This window comes from Gorilla gorilla, chromosome X (assembly GCF_029281585.2).
Source record: "Gorilla gorilla gorilla isolate KB3781 chromosome X, NHGRI_mGorGor1-v2.1_pri, whole genome shotgun sequence".
Classification (NCBI taxonomy): Eukaryota; Metazoa; Chordata; class Mammalia; order Primates; family Hominidae; genus Gorilla; species Gorilla gorilla.
This window is the reverse complement of record NC_073247.2, coordinates 85,308,420-85,335,941: the sequence shown is the minus strand read 5'-3', so window position 1 is coordinate 85,335,941 and position 27,522 is coordinate 85,308,420. Positions and strand designations below refer to the sequence as shown.

At 34.3% G+C, this 27,522-nt stretch overlaps 1 protein-coding gene across 3 annotated transcripts in view; it reads right to left on the bottom strand.

The window, feature by feature from the left end:
- The window catches only part of CHIC1 (cysteine rich hydrophobic domain 1), a 138,974-nt gene extending 112,058 nt beyond the window's left edge, over positions 1–26,916 (bottom strand). For 2 of the 3 annotated variants that reach the window (XM_055376754.2, XM_063703252.1), the window contains exons 1-3: positions 26,432–26,880; positions 12,480–12,534; positions 5,358–5,513 (exon numbers count right to left, since the gene is read on the bottom strand). In XM_055376754.2, coding sequence (XP_055232729.1) covers positions 5,358–5,513; positions 12,480–12,534; positions 26,432–26,718 — 498 coding nt within the window. In that variant the 5' untranslated portion in view covers positions 26,719–26,880. Of the gene's footprint in view, positions 1–5,357; positions 5,514–12,479; positions 12,535–26,431 lie in introns of all 3 variants that reach the window. The other variant, XM_004064403.5, reaches the window with a different exon arrangement.
- Positions 26,917–27,522: the final 606 nt, after the last annotated feature.

The following is a 27,522-nucleotide window of genomic DNA, read 5'->3' as shown; positions in this document are numbered from 1 at the left end:
AGTGGGATGGCATATAGTATTTAAAGTGCAGAAATTACAAAACAAACAAGCAAACTGTCAACCAAAAATTCTATACTGAGCAAAATTATCATTCAAAAAAAAAAAAAAAAGAAACGAAGAAATTCCCAGACAACCAAGGGCTGAGGGAGTTCATCACTATTAGGACAGCTTTTTAATAAATTCTAAAAAGAGATCCTTAGGCTGAAATGAAAGGACACTAGACAATAACCTGAGGCATGTGATAAAGAACACTGGTAAAGGTAACTGCACAAATATATTTAAAAGCCAATATTGTATTTTTGGGTTGGAACTCTTTTTCCCGTATGATTAAAAGACAAAATGATAATCATAAATCTGTTAATGGACACACAATATATAACATATAATTTGTGATAACAACAACATAAAAGGGGAGGTATAGATATATATAGCAGTAGAATTTACATACTATTAAAGCTAAGGTGATATTAATTCAAACTAGTGTGTTATAAGTTTAAGATGTTAATTGTAACAACTAAGAAAATAAAAAGATACAGAAAAGGAAATAAGGTATACAGTACACTAAAAAACTCAATTAAACATAAAATAAATAAGTAATGAAGGAATTCAGGAACAAAAAACATACGACATGGAAAACAAATAGCAAAATAGTGGAAGTCCTTCCTTATGTGTTATGGGCTGAATTATATTCCCTCAAAATTCATACAATGAAATCACAACTCCCAGTATCTCAGAATGTGAGTAAGCAATGTTTCAAAGAAAACTGAGGGTGGTAAATGCCTACATTAAGAAAGAAGAATGATCTCAAATCAATAACCTAAATTTAGACCTTATGGAACTAAAAAGAGCAAACTAAACCCAAACATAGCAGAAAAAAGGAAAAAATAGAGTGGAGAGAAATGAAATACAGAATAGAACAACAGAAAAAATCAACAAGACCAAAAGTTTTTTCTTTGAAAAGAAATTTGACAAACTTTCAGCTACAAGGATTAAGAAAATAAAGAAGACTGAGATGACTAGAATCAGAAATGAAAATAGGGACATTACATATCACTCTTACAGTAATTTAGAAAAAAATTAGAAGTGAATACTAAAAATAATTGTAGGCCTACAACCTAGATGAAATGAACAAACTCCTAGAATTGACTCAAGTAGAAATAGAAAATCTGAATAGACCTATAACAAGTAAATATTGAATGTGTAATCAAAAACCTACAAAGAAAAAAAACTCAAGATCAGATAGTGTCACTGTTATGCCCAAAAGAAAGGAAATTCTCCCAAATGTTTAAAAGAATACCAATCCTTCTTAAACTTTTGTAAAATACAGAAAAGAGGGAAACACTTTTTAACTTCCTGAGGGGAAGGAAAATGAGAAATGACTGCTTAATGGATATGAGATTTTCCTTGCAGGTGATAAAAAATTTCTGAAACTAGATAGTGGGTGGTTGCATAACACTGTCAATGTAGTTAATGCCACTGAATTATCCACTTTAAAGTGGTTAAAAATGCAAATTTTATGTCATGTGTATTTTTCCACAAAAACCATTATGCTCAGTTTTAAAAGCCATGAAAGAGTACATATCATACAAAATGTTCAAAAATGCAAACATAAGAGAGAAAGTAGATCAGTGGTTGTATAGGGCTGGGAGGATTGGAGGGAAATTGGGAGTGACTAAAAGTGATCACAAGGTTTACTCTTAGGATGATGGAAATGTTCTAAAATTAGATTATGGTGATAGTTACACAACTCTGTAAGTACATTAATATTCAATGAATTGTTCTCTTAATATGAGTTAACTTTATGTTCTGTAAATTATTTCCCAATAAATTATTTTTTAAACCAGATGGCTGACTCTCAAGATGACCAGAAAAGTATCAAAGTTAGCTTAATACCAATCACTGTACTTCTGCAGAGCAGATACAATCCTACATTCAATACAATTAGCCAGTAAAGCTAACAAAAAAGGAAGCAAACTTATCAGCTTTTAGTATTAATATGCCATAAACATCATTTTCTTATATATGGCTCAAATGACTCAAGGTTGACACATAAATTAAAAGGTTCAAAGACAGTAAGGAAAAGGCAGTCTATGACCAAGTTATAATCCTCTATGCACTCGCTTTATGCATGTTGTCTTTGCCCAAAAGCACAAAACGTATTTTATGAAAGGCCTAAATTATACATAGATTACACGTAATTTGCTTAATTCTTGGCAGAACTATTTGTCTCTCATTGCAAAGACTGATTTTCTTTTCCAAATGGCATAATGTATGGATGGGGCATTTGTTTCTATCATATGCTTTTCCTTCTTTTTATAATTAGCTACAAAAACACAGAATCAAACAGGACAGTGAATTATAACCTCTATCTCCTAAAACATCATATTCATGTCATGAGTCAGAAAGTAGTCCTTTCCTCTGACCATCTCTCTCAATTTAATGAGTATCAAAGCAAAAAAGGAAAGGATAAAAGTAATTTCAAATTTTGAGTCATAGCATGAGTGGGGCTGAAATTGACTATGATATCACAGTAGGTTCAGTGGTAGATAGAAGAACAAGTAAATGAAAAGCCTCATTTAATGTATCATGTAGCTGTGAAATCGCACCAGAGTCAAGAGAGATTAGGGGGAACTCAAGGCACTCTGACCTATATTTCTTTATCACCTAATTTGCTAGAGAAAATTCTCATGAATTATACTGCCAAAAAAATTATAAAGCAGACTATCTACATAAAAATTCTTTTGCTGGAAACATTTTCAACAATTGGCTAACATAGCATCTTCATTATTATTTCCATTTTATTTTGTGAGCAAACAGAGATACGACTTCCATAAAGCTAGATACCCAATTAGAGATGGCTAGAGCAAGGTGTCAAACAACAGCCCATAGGCCAGATCTGGCTTGCTGCCTGTTTTTGTAAATAAAGTTTTATGAGAACACAGTAATGCTCACTCATTTACATATGCTTATGGCTGTTTACATGTGACAATGCCACAGTTGAGCGGTTGCAACAGAGACCTCTGGCTCACAAAGGCTAAAATATTTACTATTTGGTTCTTTAAGAAAAAGTTTTCTATCCACTGCTAAAGAATTAAAATTCAGTGGGCTGTTTATTTTACAACTTACGCAAACATTTCTGGTCTCAGGACTAGTCAGTCTGATGTAAGAAACATGATGTAGTCAAGAGGATGCAGTATTAAAAACAAAAACAAAATAAAGCAAGGATTATTTTTGTGGCTGTGCTATTTGCCATGTGACTCTGAGAAAGTCACTTCACCCTCTGGATTTATGTCCACACCTGTAAAATAAGGGATTTGAACTATATGAATGTGAATCATACTTCCAATTAAACTATTATAGTCTATTCAACTTATTTTACATATTAGGAAATCAGTAGTGAATGTATAAAAATTCTTAATTATATTTTATATTTCTTCATGTAGACAAAAATCTTTGAGTTGCTTTAAATTTCATCATAAAACCATGTTAAAAGTAACTAGTAGTGTCCTGATTTTATAGGTGAGAAAACTTGAGGCTACAGAAAGAACAGTGACTTGCACAAGGTTACCAGCATGTTCTTAATGTTTTGCTGTCTAGTATAGTGTTGACAACATGGCACATACAAAATCAGAGGCCGTGAACTATAATGCTTACAGAGCAAGGCAGATAATGTAAACTATGGGTGGTTTCTAAGATGAACCAGAGAATGTATGTTCTACTTAAAGGAAGCAGCCACTACTCAGAGCCAACTGCTGACATATAGCCATGTGGGCCCGGTATTGCCAGATCTTTAGATTTTACAAGAGGCTGGATATCATGAATTTTATTTTAAATATTACAATGTTTAAATGTTGGTAAACTGATTAAAATGTTTAAAAACAGAGTGGGCTGGATTTGGCTCATGGATGACAATTTGCAAATCTATATTAAATAAATTTTTTAAATTGACAGATTTGCGAACCAGAATATACTGATGCCTCAACTTCACTATGAGCTTTTAATTATCCAAAGTAATGGAGGATAGGAGAGATCACAGCATCAGTATTATCTTAGTTTCCATTGAATATTCTATTCAAAGTATTGATAGTAAAATCAAATGACTGAAAAAAAATGTTTCTCCTTATTTCAGGCCTTCTGGTGAAGGTATTAACAAATAGACAAAGTGTAAACAGGTCATCAGAAAAAGGGATAGTCCTGGATAATACAGAAACAAACAAACAAAAAAATCTGTTCTTAAGTAACTGAGATTAGCTGTATTTACATGATGGGAAATTCAAACATGATTATTTCATACTGACGCTTTTAAAATAATAGGGATGGGTAGGAGTTATTGATTGTGACTTTTAAAAGTAAGATATGACAATTAAGAAAAGGAATTTATGCTGTCAGCTTTTTTTTATTTATAGAAAACCATTTGAGAATACTGTACCTGCCTTGACAAACAATAGACTAAGCAATATTTAAAGTGAAGCTCTGACCTACTTGTGATTACCAACAGACTAACTAAAATGCTTAACTTTTCCATTCAAAAAGTCATAGAGTTGGCAATATTTCATTATTTGTCTTTTTGAAGTAAACATTAAACCAGGCAGGAAAAGAATGGAGATAAAAAAATAATGAGTACTTCTTGGGAATATTTTTGGCTTTAATGAAATAACTGCACCACTAATTATTCTTCCACAGGACACTATAATTTTGAATCTGATTTCATTGGCTACTTATTATTTAAAAGTTTAAATGAAATCATTCATACAGTACTAGGAAAAACACTTTAGGTAAAATGAATTAATTTTCCTCATTGGCTTCAATTAAAATATTTTAAAGGCATCTTCCCACCAGAGGAAAAAATTTACAAAAACTAATGTGAAATTTTAAAGAAGACAAGATTAAGAGAGTACTCTTAAATCCATGACATAAGTAGTAATGCTATGCTAGCATGTTATTGTAACATGTTTGAAACTAAGGATTTGCCCTGCAAACTTTGTAGGTTACTCTGACTTTTGCCTTTCTTCAGATCAGAAGCTCTCCTTTATACCTATAACTTGGAAATACTTTAAGTCACAGCATCAGGTATTTTAAAAAGAATAAGTAGCCCATTTACATTTATAATTACTTAATATTTAACTTATACTGCTTTTATGTGAAATGATGGGAACCCATATTAAATGGTAAAGTGTTGACAAAAGTTGGACAAATAACAACGTGCCTGTCCCCAAGTTTCCTTATCTCTAAAATAAAGATAGCATTGTTACAAGAATTAACTAAATTGTGTAAAGTACTTGAAAAGAGTTCATAGCACATAGTAAGTTTTCCATAAATGTTAGTTATTATTATTATACAATAAAACAGTTACTCACTCTTTTGTTGAGACAAATAACAGGCCATAGGCTGCAACCCAGTGTGCAACAGCAGCAGAGACAACCACACAGCAGCCATTTCACATTGACCGGGAGAGCCTTTTTCAAACATGCATTCACACGGCCAATGCTGGTTTTAAATTCTTCTGGGGCCACCTACAAGAGGGTACAATCTTTAACAGTTTGTGGGCAGCTTTTCACTGTTTATCTCTAAATCTAAGAGAAACATTTATTACAAATAATTTAAGGAATCACAAATATCTAAATAGATATATTCCCCATAAATATGTTCACGCACTCTAGGATGACGTTGAAAAGCACAACAATATAATTTCAAGTTCATAGAACTTAGCCTGATGTTGAAAAACAATCTTCTGAAATGACCACCAATAAAATGACTGCAATAAAATTGACGGAAAAGGATAACTTTCAAGCCTTTTTCTTACCAAATATTCTCATTATCAAGGCAGTATAATTGATAGTCTCTAGTCATTCTGAGTAAAAGCTGGGTAAGACTAGAAGCATAACACAACAATAAAAAACCCAAATACTACTAGAGAAAATGCAATTAAAATTAGACCTTGGCAATACTCCTGGATTACTTTGAAAAAAGGCAACTCTCAAACCCTTATTCCCTGGCAAATTTGCAATATAACAATTTTAACATTAGCCACTGTTAGTTACACTAACAAAAGACAATGCCTAGTGATTGCATTCAAAACAGCCTGTTAATATTCAGTATAAAATGGATTCATAACTGCGGTAAATTTTCAAAGTTGAAAGGTCTTTAAATACACAAGTTTAATATTTCTAGTTACTACCTCCATTCCTGGAAGTGGCTGCTTGTGCTCCTCTGTAAACAAGGACAAAGTCAGTTCAAAGGCATGCACATGACTGGAATAATTAGATTTATACCAAAAATTCTGCTTGAAGGTTATACAATTCAAACGTATACTAAAAATAGTTTGCTTTCAGTGAAATCACATTTCTAGATTACAAAAATGATTCCCTTTCATTTAGAAAGCTGTCAGACTATAAAGTTTATGAAAGAACTTTTAGCATCTGGCTATAAAAGCAAAAATTAGGCAATGGTTAGGAAAAGTAAGGTATTATAAAATAAAAACCGCATTAGCAGGTTAGGAATCAAAAATATAGAGCTTTACTACTACTATTCCAAATAAAAATTGTACTCGAGGAATCAATTTATTACATTTTTGTCTCTTAATAGAGATGTCTTAGAATCAACACTACAAAACATATACCTATTAGCAAATGTTATAAAAATACATGATCACATAATTCAGCACTAAAGTAAGCTAAACATTATGTATATAAGCTTTATTAGAAGTTTTATTAGAATTGTTCATGTCACTCAATAAGGTTAATTGCTTAGCCCATGAATCTGATTTTCTTACTAATATGTTAACAAACAATAGTTGTGAAATTATAAGGCTCAAAACTTTGTTTACACAGAGCAAGTAAACTAATTTCATTCTCCATCTAGACTGTCAGCAACATGATGTAAAGACAATCACTGGGTGCAAAGAATTCCAATTAAATGGCAAAATTTCTAAGTAAATATGAAAACAAATTCACACAGCCTTGCCTTATAATTGAAATTAGAAAACACTAACAAACTTAGTGCACAAGAGTGCACTAAGCACATTAAACTAAGACAAACTAAAAACACTGAAAAACAGATCGAGAGACCTGAATTATAGTTACTTATTAGCTATGAAAAATCCTAGGCAAATTCATTTAATTTTTCTGAGTTTCAGTTTCCCACCGATAAAATAATAATAATAATCTTTGTTTTATATACTTCACAGAAAATGTAAATTAATCCTTGGAAGTAACCTCCTGCCTGAAATGCTTTGAAAAAGAAAGTCCATAAATCATGTCTCTGAGAAGGTTTGGAGAAAGAAAAGAAACAGCTCTCTTCTGCATGAAGTCTCACCTGAAGGCAATGGGTTTACTCAAGTAACTATTAATATTCCATAGTTTTCCTATATACTACATTATAAACAAAAGGATAATTTGTTTATAATCTGCTGCATGTTAAATGCAGATTCAATGCTCTTTAATTCTTCAGCAAAAAAAAAAAAAAAAAAGAAAAATCAAGCTCTTCTTTCTAAAAACAAGGTACCAAGTTTCTATCTTAAGATTTACCTCTCCAACAGCAATATTCAACTTCTTTTCTCCTAGGGAATCATTGGGCAACCAAATAGAAGTTAAAATAAAGAAAAAATATGTACATATTTAGCTTTAATCTGTAATATTACATTACTGTCAACTCTCTTTAAATTATGTATCCAGAATAGCTAACATATTTTTAAATACAGTAAATTTTGATACAAACTCATGCAAATCATAAAATTATTAAATCTGTCCATTTACAAATTTAAATGCTTATAATTGGAATTTACATTTTTATTTAAAAAGTAAGTACAAACACAGATGGAAAAAAAATAAAACCAAAAGGTGCAGAAATGAGTCAGTCCAAAAGAAAAAAAAAATTGTTTATAAGGAGCCTTAGAAAAGAAAGCTCCACTTCTACCAGGGATGAAATAGTGTTAGAAGACTGAGGGAGACAAAAGCTAGAGAATAAAACAGGGAAGAGAAAATGGCTTTTTATTTCAAACATTGTGAATAAAATAAATTGTATGTTGAGGTATATAAAATTTGTTATAAAATTTGCCTTTTATTATATGCTTCTGGAATTGAAAACAAAAACATTACCTAAAAATGTGGTCATTTTCCTTCTTTCCTGCCAACACTTTCTTCTTTTTAACATATAATGGTCTCAATTTCTATTTTCTTACCATAGACGAATTAAAAACTAAAATATTCAAGTTACTAAAAATGAGAATTCAAATTTTTTTTGAGGTCATAAGACAAATATATTGAAAAGAAAAGCTTTTACTAGAGTTTCAAACAATAAACTAAAATCTGCATTTTGACTTTAAAAGGAGACCAGGATTGTCTTTGAAAGAAATCTGTATTTGAGTAACAGTAAAAGTCATAAAACAGAGCTAAAGATATAAGAAGTGAGAATTAGTTAACTCAATTTTAAACAACGTGAAAGAAATGTTTAGTTAACTGTGTAGAATCAGAGTTAACATTTTACTCATTTACTTTCATATAATTGAGTGTCTCCAGCAATGAAGGTTAGACAGCAGAAGACCCTTACTTTCTAGCTGAACAGTAGGTTGTAAAGAAACATTTCATTTCTTTTGGCTTTCTTGGAATGAAAAAAGAAAACCACACCATAAAGGTGGGGTAAAGGGTCATAATATTTTATAACAGGATGCAAGAGACTCTGTAAACAGAAGAAACTCTAAGCAAACCCCAGCAGGACTGATCTGCCTTCTTCAATCATGGGGAACACAACCCTATCAATCAGCTGTCATACTGTATCACAATAGTAAAGGTCGGTTTTTATTGCTTACAATCCCCAAACACTGCACACTAGTCTCCCCATAACACAGTTTAATTGTTTCAAGCTGAGGGCCAAAAGCTTTACTTTCTTTTCCAAATTTCTGTGGTTCTTTCCTTTTCTGGTCACTAGAATCTGTGTGTATACATCTGTTCGATATGAAATAGGGAAAACAATCTTTTCTGCACTTAATATAAAAGGTCATCTTTTTATTTGCATTAAAAGCATTAACACATAAGAAGCAAAAAATTAATATTGAGCTACAGAGCTTGTCAAAATGGTTTTTTTAGGTTTTCAGACTTCCCTCTGCAATTTTGCTTAGCTCAGGCATCAGGCAGGCATAAAAGCTATTTAGAATCACATTCATATTGGAAGACTGATTTTGTAAAAGGTAGATTTTTTTTCTACTTTAGCTATCACAGTTATTCATTTTAAAATATTTTAATGTAAGAGCTATTAAGTCTGGAATTTAGACCTTTTTTTCTTTTATTTTTTTCCTCAGATATACATTAATTATGTTTGCCTTTTCTCTCCAGTTATCTGAGAAGCATTTTGATAATGCAAAGGAACCTAAACAAATGAAAGTGCCTGTCGGAGAAAAATTATCTCATTAACGAGAAAATGAATAAAGCTGATGTTACCACCATGTGACTTTTAAATCAGATCTTCAGAATTCCTTTTAGTGTTTTTCCCATCACCAAACACATGCTAAGAAAAATATCACAGTTATAATTTATGCCTTATCCAACACATGATAGATTTTGTACACTATACATAATGTACACTTGAATAAATACTCAAGTCATTATGACAATGTGCTACAAAAACAATCACTTGAAAAGAATGGATATATTTATGAGCAGCTCATATCCAGATAATTTAGGTTGTGTGAGTGCATACCAAAAGCAGCTTATTATTCTTACTCCTCTAGTTTAAAACAGTCTACTACCTTTGGGGCCACTGGAATTTTTAGTTTCAGAAGGCTTGTAAAGAAACGAGAAGGTGTGAAAAGATATTCTGAAGATTCCTTGAGCATATAAAATTGGCCAATTTTGAAAATGGATAATTTGTATGCCTGGGAATTTTATACACTGACATATGTTTTTGATTATTCATTTCTAGAATTTCTTGGACCTGTATTTCAAAGCCAATGGTACAGTTGGATATAACTACACCTACAACACACGCAGCAGCATCAAAGGAAACATGAAGAATAAGTTTTTTACTGAAGTTCTTATAATTCATATTCTCTTTAATTTTAATAATGAATTTGCCATCTTTCTACAAAAATACATTATTATTCAAGATATATTTCCATAGCTACTTTATTCATTTGAAAAAACATTAATGATTAATTCATATAAAACAAATCTAGTATAGGCTGCCGCTTCAATTGGTAAATTACTCCAATTGATCAGGATAGGAAGGTAGAACGTACTAAAGAGTGAGCCAAAATCTCACACCAAAGGGTTCTTTGTGTCCTAAAATGTTAAATGGCCACATATTCTCTAAGGCTAACTTAGCCAGGAACTATGATCACCTGTTTAGTATTCTGTGGAATGATTTGGTATTATACCTCAGGAGAGACAGAAAAGGTCAACAGTCAACAGAACAAACTAGTGGTGAGGCCAGAGAATAATAATGTATTCTCTTAGAATTAGATGAAGAAAATTTGCAAAAGCAATGAAAAATTGAAAGCCAGTGAGTAGAATGAAAAGCAACCAGGGTGAAACTACAATACAATGATGAAGAATAGTCAACTGCAACTACAAACTAACATTGGGAAGCTAATAAGTACATGACAAAATACTAGGAATTTTATATATGCTGTCTCATTTAGCTATTAAAAAGTGAGGTAACTATCAGCATCATCTCTATTTTTCACATAAGAACAGGCTCAGAGAAGTGACTTGCCCAAGGCCACACAGTAAGTGACATAACCTGGATTCCAACCCAGATTTGACTGCAAAGCTTGTTTAACTACTATATTCTGTCTCAAGCTACCTCCAATTTTTCAAGGGGAAAATGAGGCAAATAAAGTGTAACATACCTTGCAGGGTTAAATTAAACAGAATTTCTTATGATTTCAAATATATTCCTTGAAAAAAGAAATAGGTCTGCTGTCTACCCTGCAAAGAGGCTGGGGGGAAGATTGTGATTAGGCCAAAAGCAAAAAGAGTACATAGTTGGAAAATCCATGACAGAAAGAAGCAAATATCAGTAGAAGCATCTTATCTGGTTTTCAAAGAGTTTAGAACAAGGGACAGTGAATTAAGAAAAAATTAAAGTTCAAAAGGTAATATAGTCACATGGTTTAAAAATGAAAGCAATACTAAAAGATATCAGAAAAGTCTCATCCTTACCCTTGCCTCTATCCATCACATTCCTCTTCTCCCATCAAAGGTAATAACTTTTATTAGTTTCATGTGTATCTCTCTAGAATTTCTTTATGCAAAAATACATTTATTAATGGGCTTATTTCTCCAATTTATTATACATACTAAACACAGTGATTTTCATTTTGCTTTTCTCACCAACAATATGAGAATAATTGACACTACAATAGAATAAAAAGCCTGTTAGATAATGAGATAATTTTAAAATATGACCAAAATCTATACTGACAAATACCATTATTCTAGTACTAAAATTAAATATATTGAATTTAAAGGCTCCAAAATACAAAAAGTTAACTTCCTTTAACCCCTAATCATCTTTTTAGCTATCCAAGCATTCAACTATTAACCATTTGGCAATGACTGAGTATTCTGTAATATGGTTTTTCTCTCCTGTTCTACACCTCCTCAAGTAACAAACATATGTAAATAACTTTTTGCCTTAGGCAGAGCCTTCTCCTTTGGGCACAGAAAGTTCACATTATTGTCATAAGATGATCTTCCAAATATAGTTTCTTTTTAAAAATTGTATATATTTAAGGTGTACAACATGATGTTTTGATGTACATATACACAGTAAAATAATTATTAGTCAAACACATTAGCATATCCATCTCCTCACAGTCACCTTTTTGTTATTTTGTGATAACACCTGAAATCTACTCTCAGCAAATTTCCAGTATATAATACAATATTATCAATTATAGTAATCAGGCTGTGCATTAGGTCTTTAAATTTATAGTTTTGAATCCTAGTAAATCTTTGAATTTACTAGGAAATACTACTCAATGTAGAGGAACCAGGGAATAGAAAGGTATTAATTTATTACAGTGAGTCCAATCTTACCAACTCCAACTATCTAAAAGTCAGAAAAACATCTAATCAAAAATTTAATTATTTTCATGTATAACAAATCATACCATATGGTACTTTAAAAATTAATAGAGTGATACAGTTAAAAAAATAACTTTAACTCTAAAAGCACCGGAAATTAATGACCCAAATAAAAACAATTATAGCTACCTATGCTGAGAAAAAAAAAATGCAAAAGTGAAAAAGCTGAACGGACAAATAAATAATGGCTGGCATTAATGGACAATGAACAAAATAACTGGTCAGAGGCTGGTAGCCATGGCAACAGCTTTCAAACACTATAAACACAGCTTCCAACTACTGAGACCTCCTATTACTTGACTTCATTAACAATGATTCAAAGCATTTGTCATAACAATGAGTAAGCCATAAAACAATGCTTTAGAACTGAAAAGTTCAAAGCAAATTCTCACTTACCTTCCCTGTTAGAACGGAGGGAAATTCAGTATCAAACTTGTTGCTCAAGCCAAACCTTCAAAACAAACACAGAACAAAATATGTTCTACCCAGCATACTTAAATCTTCCCTTTTTAAAAAAAAAAAGTTATAAACCCATGCATTTTTCTTTTGGCCTTTTAATTTAAAAATGTGCGCTGAAAAATTTTTTATATGACATTTATAGAAGATAAATCTTTGATTATTAATCCAAACTAACATATTTTTAAAAAAGCTTAATAAAAAGCAAACATTAAAGTGGGATTCTAACTCAACTCATGATGTAGGATTAAAAAATAATAAGTTAGAGAAACACATATTGAGCTGGAAGTGTCCATTTTTAACTGAGATGTTTCCGTTAAAACCTACTTTAGTTGATAACTGTTGGAGCTGGATTATGGGTACTATGTGGGATTTCATTATACTATTCTTTCCACTTTTGTGTATGTATGCAAATGTTCCTAATAAAAACTACCCCTCCACAACTAATACAGCCTTTGGAACTACAGAGTTTGACTACTTGTGACCAGTTGCTATTCAGATACTCAATGTTTAATCCTTATGAATGGCTTTCACGTCTGCGCTCAACCAATTTTGAGAAAACAGATCCCAGACTTGAAAACTCTCTTTTCCAGTACACTCAGTGAAATCTGCATTAAGAAGTCAAAATGAATTTTATAAGGCTTTGCTCACTTGCTTGTTGATTTCAAGGATAACAAAGGTCACTTCCTGAATGTTAGATGATACTATTTCATATTAACTACAATGTTACATTAGCGGAGGATAGGTTGTAAGCAAAAAGGAAAAGACAGTAACATTTACTGAGAACTCCATATGAGGTGGGCAATAACAGTAACAGCTACCAATAACTATGTACTCACCATGGACTAGACACTGTGCTAAGTAAATATAGTCACATGCTACATAACATGTTTCAAAGATAGAGTGCATATATGATGGTGGTCCCATAAGATTATAATGGAGCTGAAAAATTTCTATTGCTTAGTGTTGTCATAGCCCTTGTAATGTTATAGTCATAGCCTTCATAACATCGTAGTACAATGCATTACACACGTTTGTGGTGATGCTGGTATAAACAAACTTACTTTGCCACCATAGCAAAGTATAGCACATATAATTACATACAATACATAATACATGATGATAACAAATGACCGTTACTGGCTTATGTATTTACTATAGTATACTTTTTATTGTTATTTTAGTATATATTCCTTCTTCTAACAAAAAGTTAACTGTAAAATAGCCTCAGGCAGGCCCTTTTAGAAGTATTCTAGAAGGTACTGTTATCACAGGAGATGACAGCTCCGTGTTATTATTGTCCCTAAAGACTTTCCAATGGGATAACTGTGAAGGTGGAAGTGATATTGATGATCATGACCCTGTGTAAACCTAGGCTAATGTGTGTGTTTGTGTCTTAGATTTTAACAAAAAAGTTTAAAAAGTAAAAAAAAAATTAATAGAATAAGGATATAAAGAAAATATTTTTGTACAGCTGTACAATGTGTTTGTGTTTTAAGCTAAGTATTATTACAAAAGAGTCGATGAGTTTCTAAAAATTGAACAGTTTATAAAATTAAAAAGTTACAGTAAGCTCAGGTTAATTTATTATGGAACAAAGAATAGCATTTGAAAATAAATTTATTGTAGCCTAAGTATACGGTATTTACAAATTCTACAGTAGTATACAGTAATATCCTGGGCCTTCACATTCACTTACCACTCACTCACTCACTCACTCACACAGAGCAACTTCTGGTCCTTCAAGATCTATTCATGGTAAGTGCCCTATTAAAGGTATACCATTTTTTGTCTTTTATATTTTCTCTGTACTTTTTCTATGTTTAGATACCCAAATACTTACCATTGTGTTACAATTGCCTATAGTAATCAGTACAGTCACATGCTGTACAGGTTTGTAGCCTAGGAGCAATAGGCTTACCATATAGCTTAGGTGTGTACTAGGCTATACCATCTAGGTTTGTGTAAGTACACTCTATGATGTTCACACAATGATAAAATTGCCTAACAATACATTTCTCAGGAGGTATCCCCATTGTTAAGTGACACATGACTCTACATTACTTTTACGCTTTAAAAGCCTTCAAGAGAAGTATTGTCAACCCCATTTTAAAGACAAAGAAGCTAACATCCAGAAAAAAATTCAAAAAATAAATTAAATGACTTGCCCACAGTCATGTATTAAGTGGGGGAAACCAAAACTCCAATGTTGACCCCCTAAATCCTTATTTTATCCTATATTAAGTTCCTCGAAAACAGGAACTATGGGTTATTTTGCTATTTTCTATTATACCTGGTAGCATAATGAAATCTAATCAGTGTTGAAAAATGTTTGTCAAATAATAAACTACTGTACCGTTTAACTGATTTATGGCACTTGGTTGTAGGGTCACTTTAAAGAAATGTTAAGAATCCAATGTCTGATTAAAACTCTATGCAGGACCTAGAGGAACTATGAAAACAAGAACAAAATAACCCCAGAGCTAGCAGAAGAAAATCTGAGACCCAAAAATCCATACAAAGAATCGATGAAATCAAAAATTGGTTATTTCAAAGAATAAACAAGATTTACAGACTGCTAGCTAGAATAACAAAGAAAAAAGAGAAGATCCAAATAAGTGCAATCAGAAATGACAAAGATGACATTACAACCTATCCCACATAAATACAAAAAATATTCGTATAACTATTATGAACACCTAGCACACAAAATAGAAAATCTAGAGGAAATGGGTAAAATTCTGGAAACACACAAGCTCCCAAGATTGAATCATGAAGATTTGAAGCCCTAAACAGACCAATATCAAGTTCCAAAATTGAATCAGAAATAAAACACCAACCAACCAAAAAAAGCTCAAGACCATACTGATTCACAGCCAAATTCTATCAGATGTACAAAGAAGAGCTGGTACTAATCCCACTGAAACGATTCCAAAAAATTGAAAAGGAAGGACTCCTTCCCAACTCATCCTATGAAGCTAACATCATCCTTATAGGAAAAGCTAGCAGAGATAGAAGGAAAAAAGAAAACTACTGGTCCATATCCCTGACGAACATAGACACAAACATCCTCAACAAAATACTAGCAATCCGAATCCAGCAGCACATCAAAAAGTTAATTCACCACGATCAAACAGCCTTTATTCCTGGGATGCAAGGTTGGTTCAACATACACAAATCAATAAATGTAATTTACCACATAAACAGGATTAAAAACGAACAAAAAAATGATCATCTTCATAGGCACAGAAAAAGCTTTCGATAAAATTCAATGTCCCTTCATGATAAAACCGTCAACAAACTAACCATCAAAAGAATGTACCTCAAAATGATAAGAGCTATGTATGAGAAACGCACAGCCACCATCACACCGAATAGGCAAAAGCTGGAACCATTCCCCTGGAGAACTGGAACAAGAAAAAAAATGTCCACCTCACCACTCCTTTTCAACATAGTACTGCAAGTACTACTCAGAGCAATCAGGCAAGAGAAAGAAAAAAAGGCATGCAAACAGGAAAAGAAGAAGTCAAACTATCTTTTTTTGCAGACAATATGATTCTATACCTAGAAAACCCTAAAGACTTGCCAAAAGGCTCCTTGAACTGATAAAGAAAAAACTTCACTAAAGTTTCAGGATATAAAATCAATGTAAAAAGTCAGTAGAATTTCTATACACCAATAACGTTTAAGCTGAGAGCCAAATCAAGAATGGCATCACATTTACAACAGCCAAAAAAAAAACAAAACAAAACAAAAACAAAAACAAAACACCCTAGGAATACATCTAACCAAGGAGTAACCAAGGAGGTGAAAGATGTCTACAAGGAGAACTATAAAACACTGCTGAAAGAAATCAGAGATGACAGAAACAAATGGAAAGACATTTCACACTTACGGATTGGAAGAATCAACAACATAAAAATGGCCATACTGTCCAAAGCAATCTGAAGATTCAATGCTATACCTATCAAACTACAAACATCATTCTTCACGGAATTAGAAACAACTATTCTACAATTTATACAGAAACAAAAAAGGACCTAAATAGCCAAAGCAATCCTAAGCAAAAATAACAAAGCCAGAGGCATCATATTACCTGACTTCAAACTATACTACAAGGGTACAGTAACCAAAACAGCATGGTACTGGCACAAAAACACACATAGACCAATGGAACAGAATAGACCACAGAAATAAAGCTGCGCACCTACTACCATCTGATCTTTGACAAAACTGACACATCTGAGTAATGGAGAAGGGCCCCTCTATTCAATAAATGGAGCTGGGATAACTGGCCAGCCATATACAGAAGAATTAAGCTGGAACACTACCTGTCATGATATACACAAATTAACTCAAGACGGTTTAAGTACTTAAATGTAAGACGTCAAATTATAAAAATCCTAGAAGAAAACCTGGGAAACACCCTTCTCAACATTGGCCTTGGCAAAGGATTCATGACTAAGTCCTTAAAAGCAACTGCAACAAAAACAAAAATTGATTAAGACCTAGTTAAACTAAAGAGCTTCTGCACAGCAAAAGAAATTATCAATAAACAGACAACATACAGAATGGGAGAAAATATCCACGATCTATGTATCAACAAAGGTATAATATACAGAATCTATTAGGAATTTAAATAATTCAATAGGCAATAAACAAATAGCCCCATCAAAAAGTGGGCAAAGGGCATGAATATACATTTCTCAAAAAAACACATGTAAGTGGCCAACAAACATATAAAAAAATGCTCATCATCACTAATCATTAGAGAAATACAGATCAAAACTACATCTCATGCCAATCAGAATGGCAATTATTAAAAAGTAAAAAATAACAGATGTTGGCGGGGCTGCTGAGAAAAGAGGACACTTATACAACATTGGTGGGAATTTAAATATAATTTCAGCTACTGTAGAAAGCAGTTTGGAGATTTCTCAAAGAATCAAAAACAGAACTACAATTTAAACGAACAATTCCGTTACTGGGTATATACCCAAGGGAAGATACATTGTTCTACCAAAATTACACATGTGCCCATATGCTCATCGTAGCATTATGCATAGCAGCAAGGATATGGAATTGACCTAGGGGTCCCTCAATGGCGGACTAGATAAAGAAAATATGGAACATATACACCATGGAATCCTATGCAGCCATAAAAAAGAACAAAATCATGTTCTTTGCAGTAACATGGATGCAGCTGGAGGCCATTATCCTAAATGAATTAACACAGAAACAAACAAAACCAAATACCGCATGTTCTCACTTATAAGTGGAAGCTAAACATTAAGGACACATGAACATAAAGATGGGAATAATAGACACTGTGGACTACACAAAGGGGGAAGAAGGGAGGTGAGTAAGGGTTGTAAAACTACCTATTGGGTACTATGCTCACCACCTGGGTGATGGGTTCAATTGTACCCCAAACCTCAGCATCATGTAATATACCTTTGTAATAAAACTGCGCATGTATCCCCCAAATCTAAAATTTGACAAAGAAAAAAAAAACCTCTATGCAGGAATTTCATACTGTCCTTGTATCATTTATACTAATAACTCATTTTCAAGGACACAGGCAGTTTTAAGCACAAAAACTCTCTATATTTAGCAGCTAGTAGCAAGATACATACCTGTACATAAATATACTATATTATGTATGTTTAAAATGTATTTTAAAACAGATTCTGTATTTTAAAATAGTCCAGTAAATAAATTAGCAATTGAAAAAAGATTTTAACTACATTTAAAAAAATCCTTCATTAATTCTGTTCAGGTGTGCCAGTACAACATGTAATGAGAATATTATATGCAAATACATATTCCCTTTAAATCAATACATAGACACAAGAGTATAGCTAAACTGAAAACAAGATGGGACACCACTATGCATGAATTTTTACAGCAATCTTCATCTGCTTCTTGAGAAATTGACATCCTAGTATTAAACCTATTGTAATTATTTGCTAACTTAGCAATCAATAACAAATATTTAATATTACAACAAATATTTCATTTAAATCTATTTAGCTAGTGAAGTAGTGACTTTATCACTAGTGAAAAGATGCAATTCATTATTACACGAAGAGTAAATTCTTATGTACAAAGACATAGATGCAGTTTTCATTTTTAGAAAGTAGATATGATCATTTTAAGTAGACCTCTATTTCCACATCTTGTCTAAATGCCTTATAAATGCAACAACAGTAACATGTTCCTACCTTGATTAGCAATTGCTGCTAATTTAGCTTTTGCCAGCTGTCATTCCCCTACTAGATATCAAATATATAGTCAATACAGACAGATATATCCTTCAAAATGTATAGAATATTTTTATTGTTTTAAAAATTCTTAGCTTTACTATTCTCTCTTTTCACTTACCACCAGACAAATGAACTGTCCACTGCTTCCATTTCCCTAATATCTCCTTTCTCAAGAAATTTTGAAACTTGATTTTTGATACTGTCTTTTTGCTGAAAATAATATTCAGTAAATTTACTCAAAATGACAAGTCCATCTTGTCTTCTTTATTGCCAAATTCAGTGTCTTCTCAGAACTTTTTCTCTTGACTTTGTTTGCAGCTATGATACTGTTGATCACTTCCTTCCTAACATTCCCATTCTTTCATTCTGCCCTTAGACTCTATACTTCTTCCAAAATTTAGCTTTTAGTCTTCTGCTTTTTTTTTCTTTCTAAGTAAACTACAAAAGTTCATCTGTATTTGACAACTTTGACAATCATTTATCTGTTAACGATCACCAAATCTATAGCTCTAGTAATATATTTTCATACATGCTCTGGTCTCTCATCTTTAATTGTATACTGAAAATTTCTGTTTGGACATCTTGCCACAAAATAATACTACCTTAAGTGAAACCTGTCTAAAACTAAATGTTACATTTTCTTGGAACCTGGTTCCCCCTTTCAAATTCATTTCTATCAATGGCACATTACTCTCTTCCTTTAACCTATACCTTGGTATCATATTTGCACCTTCCCTCTCCTATGTTTTGCATCTTGCTTACAGCCAGGTGGTCCCCAAATCCTGTTATTTGCTCCTTTGAAATCATTCTCATAATGATCCTTTCCTTCATTGTCATTGCTACATTGGCTCTTGTCCTTGCTCATGTGGTTCTCCTTGCTTCCCCTCCAAAGTTTAAGTCTAAGTCCTATGCAGCCTTCAAGGCTCAAGTCAAGTTCCAATCCCCGCTGTAATGCCTTGAATGCCCAAGCCTTCATGGATTCCTTCTTTCTCTGAATACTCACAGCCACTTCTAATGTGCACTATACAATTCAACAGTTAACAAAATGTTGTCTTTTCTTCCTTGCTGCTCCATATCAATATCTTAAAGGCAATGTTCCTGTTAGCTTTGTAAAGCAAAGCCTATACTTTGTTTTCTCTATATTCTTCACAGTGTTTAGCCCAGTGCTCAAGTTCTAGAGAAATACTTGATATATTCACGTTACTAACTTTCTTCTCCAATATATAAAGGGATTTCCTTTTCTAAAATATAAAAAGTATATTAGAAATGGTAACTAAAGTGTTGCTTAATTTCTTAAAATACTCCCTTATGACCTAAATATATCCATATAAAAAAGTATGAAGAAAGGCAAAGTAGGCTTGATACTCTCATAGTTTTGGCTAATAGGCAGCAGCAATCTTGTTCTTGCCTACGAGATATTTTTTCCCTTAACTTTCCCTTTTATAGACTCAGCACACTAAAAAAATACTTAAATAACTTTAGGTACATTTCACTTAGCAGCTACTAGGAAAATGTTGAAATGGCTGCTGCTGAATAAACACCTCAGTTAGGTTTCATAAACAAATCATTAAGTTAAGAATTATGAGTCCAGAGAGGCTAGACAAACTCATCTACTTATTACTGATCAGTGGTAGAAATTAGCCAAGATGTGGGGCTCAGCAGGCACTTGGGAAGTGCTCACACTATCATTTTATCAACTTCATTAAATATACAATCTACTGTATGTTTGAAGCCGACCCAGCTGGTAGTTCTCAATAATTGTATTTTCTTCATCAAGTGTCTTCAACGCCCACATTTTTAATTTCTTAGACAAATTCTTTGAAGTAAACGAAACTGAGGCAAAGGATCTATACTCTTAGTTCCTCTTCCCTTTTGTCTCCCTCCCTATACCTCTCACCATTTTTCATATTTGAAAATGGCTATATACCAGCCTTTCAAAATCTTGCACAAATTAAAGTTCACGTACTCAGTTTGTTTAAGAAAATGTCGTAAAATTCTGCCAATAAGACATGACTTCGCTAGAAAACCATGCACTTATAGTAATACTGATTCTGAAGCATGTGCACTGAACTCTATTTGCTACACCAAGGAAAAGGCTATGCCACAAAACAAAAGGAGATTTTTTAAAGATTCTAGTTAAATCTCTTTAATATTTCATATGGGAAAAATGTCTTCCCACACTATACAATGGCAAGTTACCATGGCTTCAATATTCTCAAAGCCTAAAACCTTAAAAAAATTCACCTTATATAAAAACAAATTAACAATCATCACTGTAATTTCTCAGACAACTGTTACAGAAAAGGCATTCCATTCCCTGATTTGAGAAGTTATCAATATTTGTAGTGCTAAGTTTTTGGAGAAATGCACTGTTTGGCAAAATTGGCCATCTTTTTCAATTCTATAATTAATAACTTCAGCTTTCTTAGATTAATTTTAAGGAGAATGTTATGAGCCTCTGAGGATCAGTAATATGCTGTCTCTACTAATTTTTATGCAGGTGTAATATCAATGGTAAATATCTATCTATTTTAAGTAATACAAAGAGGGTGGTAATGTCTATAAGGAAAAAAACCTCATGTGATGTAATATTTTTTTCTGTATTTCAATACATTAGATCCAAATACTTATCCTAAAAATATCAAGAAGAAATGTGATACTGTTATATTATTCAGATGTATAATATTTTTGAAGCACAATACTTCCAAGAGACATTTCATTATTTCTCTTTCTATAGTCTCAAATCTGTAAGAGTTAATATAATCATATTTTTTAAAATTTGGAAAAAGATCTCCTAATATCCATTTATGATCATCATCTCAGAATTGGAAATACAAGTAGTATGATTAGGTCATTCTACTTCTTAAGAAATCATAATGAATTTCATGTTAAAAGACTAATATCTTGTTAAAGTAACTAGAAACCCAAAACATTAAGATAATACTCTGACACACAGGGGATAGCTTAACAAAGCTTTCAGAGGTAAGCTCATGCCATAAACGCCATCACTGGTGATACTGGTACTGGTGATATTGTTGTATTCGTACACATCCATGCTCAGAAACAAGGGCTCTCCACAGCATGATTCAACTAACATATTTGTTGAGGGCCTATAGTATTGTTTGTACTACGTGGGCACACTGAGTGTTACTAAAGTGAACCAATATTCATTCAACTCACCTCTTGTCAGGTACTGTTTTATGCACTGAGGATTCATAGGGAATCAGAAATTGTTCTTGTCATTGCAATTTACAATTTAGTGGAAAAAAGAAGACTTGCAGAAGGTGGTGACATATAGAGAGCCAGGGAAATGGGAGCCAGGGAAACGGGAGGTGAATATTAGCATTCTAGGTGGAGGCCCCAGATTGAGCAGAGGCAATGAGATAAAAAAAAACAGCATGCTGTGAACAGGAACATACAAGCAGTAAGGGAAATGGCAAAAGTTTAGGCTGATAGATACACAGGGTCCATTTCTGTATGCTCTGTTATGGAGCTTAGTCTCTATCTTGCAGGTGAAGGGAAAAACCACAAGATAATCTTAAGTAGGAAAAGTGGTTTGATTAGATATGTACTTTTTGTGTCTTAATCTAGCAGCAGGCTGGAGGATGGATGTGAGGATGACAAGGATGAAGGCAAGATGACTAGCTAGGGTAGTGAAAGGGTCCTGAATCAATGAAGTGGTGGTAGAGAGGAAAAGAAGAAATTCTTAAGCCATGTATTGTTGATATTTGCCAATTGCTTAGCAGTGGGAAGTGTGAGTGGGGAGAACCAAGCATGCTTTAATGGGATAGGTGGAGGTATATTCAACTGAGGTTGCGAATACAGAAATAGGAAGGCTTTTTTGAGCATTTGGGGGTGGGGATATGAGAGGGGCGTCGGGAGGTTTTTGTTTATGTCAAATTTAAGATAACAGTAAGCTATTGAGTGAAGAAGCCCAGATAAGAGCCCACGCAGAGACTGGTAAAGAAATCCCTACTTGGGAGCCATGAGATAACTGAATCTATGAGAGGTAAGATGAGACCATCTAGGGAGAGCAGGGAATAAGAAGAGTAGTGGGCTGAGAACAAAACTCTAGAGATTGCTGGTATTTAAGGGTCAAGAAGGAAGAGAAGCCCATGAATGAACAGTTAAGAAACTGCCAGAAAAATAAAAGGAACACCAGGAGAGTGAAGTGGCCAAGGAGTTCTGTGATTTTTTTGGCTGGCAAAATGTTTTTTCTTAAATTAGAATTTGAATACCATTAGTTGAGACGTATAACTTTCAGTTCAACTAAAGCCCCATGTCTCCTTATGCTGCACTATTTTCTGTGACCTGCCTTGCCTCTGAAGGCCTGTGTGTTTGTGAACCCTGGAGTAGAAGCTTCTAAAAAAGAAGAAATCATCATAAGTGTCAAATGCAGCAGAGAGAACCTGAAGGATAGGGAATGAAAGATGTCCAGTAATTTAGCAACAAGAGGGTCACAGTGATATTAATTAAGGATAGCTCCTCTGTGGTTTTGGTAGCAGAATCCAGATCAGAGAGGGGTAAAGAGAAAACAGATAAGGTAAATGTAGCTACTTTTTTAGAAATTTGAAGGATAAGAAAGAGAGATTGGATAGTAGCTAAAGGGAACATGGGCATAGGAAGGCTTTTGTCTTATTTTGTTTTTTAAAAATTAGAGACTGAATATGGGTACAGGCTGAGAGAGGTAATATTGGAGAGATGGGTGGCCTGGTTGAGCAAGATCTGGGAGGAGGCTGGAAGAGAAAGGTATGGAAGGCACAAATGGACAGGTGAGCATTGGACAAATGGAGGGTCTCCTTGAACTCTGAGATTGAAGGAAGATGGCACAGAAATTCAGAGCTAATTAATATCCAATGCAGGTTTTCAGCAGGAAAGTGACATGATTAAACTGTGTTTTAAGAAAATTAGTTTGACACAAGCACACAGGATGGATTGGAGTAGGGAGAGGCAGCAGACTGTGGCAGTAAGTCAAGCAGGAGATGATGGCAACCCAAACTAGAGTGGTGCCAAATAGGAATGAGAAAATGAAAAATCTAAGAGATATTTCAGAAACTATGATGATATAATTCTGGGGCAGACTGACACAGGGCAATTCAAGGAGAAGGAAGAGTCAAAATGACTCAAAGGTTTTGAATGTTACCCTGGGAGATCAGAATGGTGGCATCAAGGAAAGAAATGAAACAAATGAAAAGCACGGGCAATGTGGAGAGGATGTTGAGCTTAAAATATACTGAGTTTGAGGTGAGGGCTCTCAAATTTTAAACTTTGAGAAGAAAATGCTCTATACAATAGAAGGCTGCACAAAGAATGGAAAAAAATCAGGGCTGGTAAAGAATATTAAATATTTCATTCAGATAGGGTATATAGTTTAAGGCAACTCTAACACTCCTATGCCAGAAAAAAAATAAACAGAAGTTGATATTTTAGAAGTCGCAGAATAAGATTTTAGAAGTCTCAGAATAAGATTACCTACTTCATAAGGATATTACTTTAACTGATAAAAGGAAGGCTTCACTACCATACAAAGACCCATTTCTCAGATCCAGTTAAATTTTCTCCAAGACATGTAATCTCTTTCAAATCCCAAGACATTTAATATCATGTGATTTCTAGGTATAAGAATGTGTACAATAAAACTAAATAAGTTTCCAAAGTATATACAATGGTTAGTGAGTCTAGTACTGGTTTGCTTCTTTTCAGGTTTTGGTTTCAGTCAATGAATACCAACAGTACTACCCGCATGCTCCTAATTAGAAGGACATTATACCAATCAGAAGGGCCTGGGCATGGCAAGTGTCAGTGTTCTTCTAATGAAGCAAATAGGTTGGTAAGTACCTGTGCAGGGTCGAATGGAACCACAAATAAATTTCAGGTAACTTAAATTTTATTTTCTTGTTCCTTCTCCTTTGCCTGAATTTTGCAAATGTGGAGGTGGAATGTTGGAGTATAAAATTATGGACTAAAGGGTCATGTAACATAATCTGCATAAAAGTAACCTTTGGTACCAGCCATCATAATTAGTTTGAGTAATAAATTGTCTCCCTAGTGACAAAAGGAATGGAAGTAAAACCGTGCAATAAGTTGGCATCTGAATATTGTAGGCTATCTGTAAAATTCTTGGACCAAGAAAAATTGTCTTAAAATTTCCTAACCAAAAAGCAGCTCTAAAACCCTCCCCCAACCCTTCCCCAATTTCAAAATATTTGTTAATATATTTGATGCAAAGATTACAAAAGTATATTACAATTAAAATACTCAACATATCACGCCTGTAGTCCCAGCTACTCAGGAGGCTAAGGCAGGAGAATTGCTTGAACCTGAGAGGCAGAGGCTGCAGTGAGCCAAGATCGCGCCACTGCACTCCAGCCTGGGCAAAAGAGTGAGACTCTGTCTCAAAAAAAAAAAAAAAACTCAACATGTTAAAAATTGAAGCTAATATAAGGGAGGTAGCATATATATGATTTAATGTAACATGAACTCAATTGAAAGTCAAAGGGACTAGGTGAGCCATTATCAAAACCAGAGGCAGCATGACATAACAACAAAAGGCAACCTATTTTGAAAATGCAGTAAAAGATAGCATAGTTCAGAGGATGAACATGACACAGTACTCAAACTTCCAAATAGTTATGGTCCAAGCAAATAAAAATGAGGAAGCACTCTTTAAAGCCCAGAGAATCATCAACATTTTTGCCTTGTAGCTATGTTATGAAGTCCCTCCCCATTTTATTTTCTGAAATATTCAATTTTTCCTCAAGATTTCAATTTTTTAAAAAACCACCCTGGATAAATTTTAAAGAAATCATGCTCAGCTCCCAAAGTATTAATTTCCATATATATTTAATGCCTGTATATTTCATACTTGGGCATACAAAATCCCTTGGAGCTAAATTATCTCAGAACTGAAAAGCTTTAGAAACCATCTACTCCAAACCCTTCATTTTAGAGATGAAGAAATCAAGGCGCAGAAATGAGAAAAAGCAACCTGACCAAGGTCACAGGGCCAGTAAGAAGCAAAACCGGGACTAGCGTCTAAGAGCCCTGACTCAATCCATTTCTTTTTCTACTTTCCATAGCTGCCTCTCATCCTGAACCTCTAATCGAGTGATATATAAGGAATGATTCGATAGGAAGAATGGATGGATGAATATGTGGGTGAATGAACATTCTATTATTATTCACAAAATATATCATGTTTCTGTTTTGAAGAATGCAAGCCTAGTTCTTGTCACATGTCACAGCAATTGCCGTTTCCCACAAAGTATCAATCTTGTCAGCAAAAAACCCTCTGGTACATCCCGCAGTTTAGAGACTGTTCACTTGCCAGCACACATACAAGAAAGGAGACTCACCCCTACTCCAATCGCTCTGGCTCCCAAACCCCTAACTTCCCTCTCCTATACTCACTCTTTACCTGGCATTGGTGCATCATATTTACATTCTCCTCACTTCCTTCACACGTATCCACCCATGGTTTCCCCATTTAGATCAGGTGTCCTTTCCTAAGTGTACGCCTCAGTCAATCAGTCAACCCTCCCCCACTCCACAGGCCCCTCGATCACTTCTCATTCCTCTGTTGCCGAATCTCAGGCATTTCAAGTCCCAAGACCCCCTCTCGCTTACACAGTGATGTGGCCGGCACCCCGCACTAATACAGGGTCGGGAGCATATCTCCGCAGATGCTCCTCGCTCACTACCCGAGGCGGGGGCGGCGCCTCCTCCTCCTCTTCCTCCTCCTCCTCTTCTTCCTCCTCCTCCTCTTCCTCCTCATCCTCCTCGTCATCGTCGGGCCCAGATACCGACGACGACGACGACGGCGACGACGACGACGTTGCCGCTTCTTCTTCCTCCTCCTCCTCCAGTTCCGAGATGGTGTCGAACTCCGCCATGTTGGGCAGCAGGATGCTCATCACGTGACCTCGCGATCGCCGCCACTCTCCCGAAGAAGAGTTTGAACCTGCCGAGGTGCTGCAAGAGGAGGGGGAACGAAATGAAGAGAAAGAGGAGGGGTGTAGGGACAGGATTTGAGGAGACGCGCCTGCGTGTTGGGCAGATGGGGGGGTGGGGGGGCGGCTGCTGGAGGCGGGGGCACTAGAGAGGAGCAAAGTCAGTGTACGCTTGCGCAGCTCCAAGGGGAGGGGGCCGCTAGAGGTGAACTCCAAGGAGTTATCCAGGTCCGGTCTGCGGTTGCTCGCCTTAATACTGCTCTCTGAGCGTCAGCTACTTGTATTCGGGGTATCTTCTGATTTTATTGCCTATTAATTAATGCTGGGCATTATTAACCCAACTGCAGGCGGGTGAGAGAAAGCATATTGTATAAAAGTAAGGTTAGAACTTTGTCCAAAATATCTCAAGGTATATACCAATCCCTTACGTTTGTTCAGCATTACAGTTTAAAAGCCTTGCGTCATAACTTTGCCACAATCTTGGGAGGCAGGGTAAGCACTTTTATTAGCATTTTACTTAAGAGGAAACTTTTTACTACTTCTCCTATGTAATACTTAACGGAGGACTTATTAACTCAGGGACTGTGCTAAGTGCTCTGTATGTATATCTCATTTAATCCTCTGCAACCCTATGAGGTATGTATCATGATGATTTTATATTACAGATGGGAAATCTAGGTGCAGAGAAAATAAGTAATTTGTCCAGTGTCAGGGAGCTACTAAATGGGAGACCTGGTTTTAAATTTGGTCGTCTCTTCTGATTCCAGA